At 42.3% G+C, this 7500-nt stretch overlaps 1 protein-coding gene across 1 annotated transcript in view; it reads right to left on the bottom strand.

Annotated features, from left to right (window-relative positions):
• Window positions 1–3529, bottom strand: part of LOC137659234 (uncharacterized) — a 160481-nt gene extending 156952 nt beyond the window's left edge. The window contains exon 1 of the mRNA XM_068394268.1: window positions 1437–3529. Coding sequence (XP_068250369.1) covers window positions 1437–3267 — 1831 coding nt within the window. The 5' untranslated portion in view covers window positions 3268–3529. The remainder of the gene's footprint in view (window positions 1–1436) is intronic.
• Window positions 3530–7500: the final 3971 nt, after the last annotated feature.

Here is a 7500-nt window from a genome sequence, read left to right as displayed (position 1 = left end):
GGCAGCGGAGGACAGCCAGGCTAGACCAGGTCGCATCTCTCCCCTCGACGGAGAGAAAGAGAGAGGGAGAGAGAGAGAGAGAGCAAGCGAAGTCAGTGATTTCAATGACGCCACACAACGGAAAGTAAACTTTTGCTTCCACTCGTTACTCTGTTTACCCCTGCAGTTTCCGAAAGGGATGACTTAAATTTTCCATATTCATCTATGGCGATTTTTACTCTCGGCGGCGATCGATGTAAGCGAGTATTTTATCCCTGTCCTTACGTTAAATGGTTCATTCATAAGCTTTTAGATATTTGTTTTGATACGTTTATACAAATTCATTCATGTCACCCAGCAACAAGTTTCGAATTTATTCAAGTTGGAATATTGCAAATGTTCGTAACGTCCGATTGGTCGGATTATTCATTGCTTCGGGCAATTTAGTGTTCTAGACAATATCTATTGTATTTCAAAAGGAGGTCAACTGATATATGTACTAAACTTCCTTAAAATAATTTTCATAATTTCATGAAATAGAAATGAAATTTCCTTACGCGACCTTTTGTTTCAAAAGAGAAAATAATAAATATGAATAAACAATTTTATAGTTTTGATGTCATTCTATGAAAAAATAATAGTTATACATCTATACATCAAAATGAATATGAATGAATTAATATACTATTGATCTTGCTTCAATTCGCCTTTTCGTAGCTTAAATAAATAATGAGAAATATTGTGAATTAATCATGAAAAAAGTTGTTGCAGTTTTGTCAGGGTTTCAAATGAAGAAAATGCTTACACGTACCACACACACACACACACACATATATATATATATATATATATATATATATATATATATATATATATATATATATATATATATCATATAAAATTGGTAAAAGTTCAAATTATATTCTCGGCTACATTTTACTGTAAGATATGTAATTCATTCAATAATTTTAAAATGGTAGTTAACATATTATTTAGATATGTGACCAAACAACATACATTACTTTGAATAAATTACATACAATTTGTAATATTCAATTTGAAAATGGAAATTCACACAAATATTCACGAAAAAAATCAGTAACTGATGTAAAGACAGAAAACAATGATTTCCTATCCAACCTTTTTTTTCATTGTAAAAAATATTCCCAAAAACAAAGCAAAAGCTAAACTAATACACGAAAATAACTTCTGCTTACTTAAACGCCATTGAAATCTCTGGATGAATTTCCTAAATGTTTTAGAACACAGTTAAGCATTAACACCTGTTATCCGGATGTCATAACTGACCGATTCTTCGGTCGGTTAAGATAATAAAAGATTATTTACAGCTTGTGATAAGGAGTAACATTGTTTGTCAGTATGCAAAATCACTTAACGCGAACAGACATATGCAAAGGTCCAATCCAGGAGAGCCTTTGACACGGGTGTCTTCTTACCTGCTAATCTGAGTGCGGACATTCTCTGGTACTCTGGCTCCTGGAGCCACTTCCACATTCGCCTGAAGGTCTCTCGGCCCGACTTGAGTTTGGACCACGGCTTGGGGTTCCTGAGGAGGTCGCTGAGGGTGCCCTGCGAGCGGCACAGGACGCGCTGCGCGAAGATTGCTTGCGGGATGGAGTACCTCTTGAGCTCGGCGGAGATACGTTGCGCCAATTCTTTCGTGTTTATTTCTTCGACCTCGCCCGCACCCGCGCCAACACCGCCCCCGCTCGTCGTAGCCATTTGGGCCGTTTTCATGGGCACCTGGGATGTCCCTATGGACGCCGTAGCCACCGACATAGGCGCTGCTGCTGCTGCGGGAACCATAGCGGCCTGCTGGGCCATTGTGACAGCCATGTGGGCATGAGGCGGACTCTGGGACATGGTCGTGGGCATGGTTGGGGCCATGTTGGCCAGCTGGCACCCGAGACTGGCACTGTGCAAGGTGGGTTCCTGCTTGATGGGCGGCGGGGAGGGCGGCACTTGCAGATGATGATGAGGACTGTAATTGGGACTGTGTGGAGACACTGCCTGTGGAGATAAGGATCCTAGACCCCCTCCCCCCGTCAGGCCGTTCATGTTCAGAGATGTGGTTGTAAGTGTGGGCGTGGGTGCCGCCGTGAATGTGGAAAATGCCTGTGGGGGAGAATGCAGAGACACAGGTGGGGACAATGTTGGTGATTGTGGAGCTGCCAAAGTCGTACGACTCATGTCTTGTCTGGTATAAGGAGAATCATATCCTGTGGGACTGAGGGACTTCTGTGGAGAGGCGAGACCATTCTGATAGGAGTGTGGGGAGAGAGGAGAATGTTGGTGGCCGAGATTCAATCCCAGGCTGTTATTTGTCGTGTAATGAGGAGGGGACATGGATAGTTTGTCATATTGATAAGGCGAACCCATCGAGAGCATGTTTCCCAGACCATTGTTCTGCATGACGGTAAAACTGCCCGACACATTACCCGTATGGCCGTAGGCGAATTTGTCGGAGACTGTGCTTATGGGAGGCAGAGGTTGCAACGGCGTCAGGGTGGCGTAACTGGACGCCGACGAAGGAGAGAACCCTGGGGGCGACATTCTGCCATTCATAGAAGAGAGGTTCTGGTAGATAGGCTCGGGCTGCAACGACCGAAAATCCGACGCGTCAATCATGCTTGGAACACTGACGACCTGTCCTTCTTCCCGGGGCGAGAGTTCACTAGGACTTAACAAGCCCGAGTCATGGGAGTCCAGTTGGGAATCTTCGTGCACTACACTAACACTCAGGGGCTCGTCCTTATAGTTCACGTGAGCCGAGGGTGAAAGTTCACTGTCGTCCTCGGGGTGATGGAGGGCGACCGTCTGCGTGTGCAGGATCCGGGGCTGGAATTCCGGATCGTCGTCTGGGTCGTCCGGATCTGGGCTATGACGATGGGTCGTGGCTGTGGCAAGAGAGAGAGGTGGTTGATGAGGAGCGGGGGCGAGGTGATGGTGGTCCGGCCTTCGGGACACGTGTCGAGCGACTGGTTGTTGGCGAGCTGAAATCGTCGTCGTCGTCGGCGGCGGCGGCGGCGGTGGAGGTGAGGGTTGTTGGTCATGGTCCGGGGAGGGGGAGGGCGGGGGGGAACACAGGGGTGGGGAGGCGGCGTCGTCATCGGCAGTGGTGGTGGTGGCGGGAGAGTCGGCAGCTGGCGGTGGTGGTGGAGGAGGAGGAGGAGGTGGCCCGGGGGCCCCACACCCGACCAACCCGGGACTGGCCCCACCGTCCTCCCCCCCACACCCAGCACCTCCAGCCTCCGCCGCCTCGCTCATCACCGCACTTTAACACACCCTACACTTGCTCCTACACCTTGGTGGCTACACCAAACGCACACCAGTATCTTAATCTTCGTGTTGGTGACACCCTCTTGACCTAGGTCAACCGCGCGGTCACTGAAATTTCACAAAATAACGAGACTTGCCCTGCCGCAGACGTCCATGTTTGTATGGCTACACTTCGCGCAACCCAATACGCAGCTCGACCGAGGGTGGTCGGTCAGGCAGCCTTTGTTTACATGAATAAAATATAACTTGTACTGAATTATGAAAGCTCAGAAGTAGCATTCGCTGAAGCAACAAACAAATTCTGATCACCAGTCCAAGCACAAAAGAACTTTCACCACTCAAAACAGCCGAAAGAGACAGCCCGAGTGCCACACTTGGCCGGCATCGCACATCCCGGCCGTTCCAGGACTGGAATGAGAGGCACTATTCCAGTAGCGTTGGGGCCTGCCATTGTTGGACCTAGGGCGAGTTTAGGTAGCATAGAATGGCGCAGCGCTTAAGGACGTGTTGGCAATTTCCCAAGGACCACCAAAAATGTTGGAGGATGACTTGAAGCGGCGGCCAACTCTCCTGCCTGGCGCCAATGTATACAAAGCCACGTGCGGTGGGAGCACATGGCTGAGACCTATTGATCTCACCACTCTTGCCCGATACCTTACTTTCCCCTGATCAATAGGACATCAGCTGACACACATCAATTCATCACAATAAAGACAACACTTCCATCAAGTTTGCCATGCTCAAGGCTGACCGCAATCCGCCACTCGAAGGAAGCGAATCCAAGGGATTTCCGACCGGTCGTCGTTGTATAGAGGCTCATCCAATGATGCAACTGGGGACGAAGGTCAATCAGTTCTTCAGACCCTCACTACTACTCACTTCAAACACCTGTGCACACACACAGGCACACAAACAAACGCCAACACACACGGCCGCATGCACACCTGCATATACCACACAGGTGTAATGTGGTGGGAGCGTTGACGCACCTGCTATCCCGCAAGGAGGGGAAATAAACTACGAAAAGACTTTAGCTCAGCTTTTTTTATTATTTTGGAAACTACTAAAGTAATTCATAAATTCATAGTATTGTCTCGAAAAATTTCACGTGAAATTAAAAATCAGATAGTTTCCCTAGACACCATCTGAAAATATTAATGAGTAAGCCTATACCCAAAAAACAAGGAAGTGAGAAAATAAGAATAACGAGATAATAAACAATTTAAAGCAAAACTATATAAGAAAACAAACAGAACGCGAAACGAGGGAAAACAGCCAAAAAGCAAATGAGCAGCACGCCCGGCCATAAACTGAAAATCAACAAGAGAGCATCATACTCCACTGGAGGGAGGGGGAGGGGGGACCCATGGCCTACCCCACCACCTCGAACGCATCCACACCAAGGTCAACAATAATCAATCAGGGAATACTCATTCTTTTTGGCATTACATGTGGATGGGTAAAGGGGAACTGTGAGGCAAAAGAAGTCGTAAACGATAACAAAAAAAAAATAATTGTGATAAAAAATTGTGGAGGCGGAATACGTAACTATTAAATACCACAGGTCATAGCATTTCAAAGTGAAGGCAATGGAACAATAACAAAAGAGATAAGATGACTGATAAGAACAACAATAATAATGATGAGATATAGCAAGCAAATATAAATTAATATTAACGTCCAGAATAGGGTTAACAGGAGCAATAGTCGTTGGTAACACAACAGCAATAGTAGCCGTAGCAGTGCTAATTACATTAGTGATAGCAGTAGTAGCGGTTGTAGCAGTGATCCTATGCAACTTAAAACCAAAGGAAAAATGGCGTTGAAGTTATGGTAGGCGGCAAACTTACAAAGAAGAAACCTGATGAATGCGTTGCAATGACGCAAGACTCACTCACGGCCCCCGTTACTGATTTTATCCTTCTGACGTCTAACGCGAAGAGTGAGAGTGGCGTTCATTTAAAAAATACGCTCAAGCAATGCACGGTAACGAGAGAGAGAGAGAGAGAGAGAGAGAGAGAGAGAGAGAGAGAGATTTTCCTAGAGATGAATGGGATGGAAATCTACGGTACGCTGTCATGATATTTCATTACCTTGACATGGACCAATCTCGCCATACTTTCAACACTTTTGCTTTGCAATAGAGATATTGAAAACAATGTTTTGAAAAGGTTAAGGCTTAAATAAGTAACATCTATATCACTAACAGGAAAGTTCGATTTTAATGAAAACCACAAACTTTATTGATTGTAAACCAATAATGTTAACACGAGTGTCCGTATATCCTTACGTATGCAGGAATAAAAACGCACATTTACGCAACTTCCGTATCTTTCTAAAATGAACGCTTTTTTAAAATGAATGAAGTTACGCTAATCAAAGACGAAGGCAATGATTTCTTAATCTCTAGAACATATAAATACAATTACTTATAGGAATGTATGCATATATACTTGTACTTCTCTCTCTCTCTCTCTCTCTCTCTCTCTCTCTCTCTCTCTCTCTCTCTCTCATTTATACACACAGACACACACACACACACACACACATATATATATATATATATATATATATATGTGTGTGTGTGTGTCAGTGTGTATAAATATGCATGTGTTTCTGTGTACTAATATATCTGAATTTACAAAAAAACGCTCACAAGTACACACACAAACACAATATATATATATATATATATATATATATATATATATATATATATATATATATATATACTTATGTCCGTGATGTCAAAAATAACGGCCAAATATTCAGATAGATATGCACACACACGCACACGTTCCGCCTCTCCCCAGAAAATGACTACTACCTCATCCCCCTACCAGAGGGACGGGGAGAGTCGAGCGTGGCCGGATATATATATATATATATATATATATATATATATATATATATATATATATACATATACATATATATATGTATATATATATATATATATATATATATATATATACTGTATATATATATACAATTGCCCTTTATTACAGTATATAGGGGAGATTATCAGTTGGATCTAAGCTGTATACACATAAACCATACAGATACTCACACATACACACATAAATACACACCTAAGCATATCTATATACATAGCCTACATCATGAAAACAAATATACATAGAGTTCACAACATTCGAACAACTCCAGCAAGGGTGTTGAAATGCTCTCCACTCCTTCAGTTTATGGTGACACTGATTTACGATTCAACCAATCAGTAACCGAACCCCCCCCCCCCCTCCCCGCAACCCCCCAACCCCCCTTCATCTGGCGTAAAATTTGTTGCAAATAACGTGAAGAGGGAAGGTAAAGGTAATGAGAATCCTAAACAGATAAACTTGCAACGATTGAGTTGAATAAAATTTTTGAAAGCCTCTTCCTAATGTGGGTTGTTAAGACCCATTCATATATCTGTCTGTCTATATAAACTAATCATAAAATTGATTATATTAACAATTAAATTCCCCATACAAGAATAGAACATAATCATAAAAAAGCCTAATTAGAGATTTAGTAATAACATTAACTTACAATTTCTTGTTAAAATGCGAATATACAAACAAGCAAGAATTCAAAATCCAGACACCTATGTATGAATGACTCCCGGTATACACACACGCACACACACATTCTCATACACGCAATCACTGAAGGATTAAGCGATCTTAGGAATCTCGGACGTTTCAAGCCACAATTTAGTTGTAATTCTTCAGCAGTCATAATTAATATCAATTCAGTAATAACCACATAATATTACAGATGACTGAAAATATAACAAATAATAACAGAGGGCAATGATCAATTGACACTCAAATTACCCTCATTGCTGTATTAATTACAGTAAATGTAAACAGCAATATTAAACAAAACCGTTCCACATGAGCCGTTTATCTATTCGCAGTTTAGAGAAGAAAAGTGATATTCTTCATTTGTTTTATAATCTAATATTTTTCTTCTACTGTCTGCTTATTGGCTCTTGGAAAATCATTGCACACGTCTTTATCAACGTCATTTTCTTTTTTATTCTTTTGTTAGGTTTTTACTTCCAACTGTTGTATTTGAGTGATTCTTTTGTCACTGGAATTACTCCTGGTACTTAATATAACCAACTCAAAAGATGTTTTCAGAAAACATTTAATTAATTTCCTATATATTCAAGTTCTGGTGTTTCCATTTTCTTTCTTCGAGATTAAGACCCTCTTT

Source organism: Palaemon carinicauda, chromosome 19 (genome assembly GCF_036898095.1).
Source record: "Palaemon carinicauda isolate YSFRI2023 chromosome 19, ASM3689809v2, whole genome shotgun sequence".
NCBI lineage: Eukaryota > Metazoa > Arthropoda > Malacostraca > Decapoda > Palaemonidae > Palaemon > Palaemon carinicauda.
Note: the sequence above shows the minus strand (reverse complement) of the source record. Positions and strands in the feature narration are given on the sequence as shown.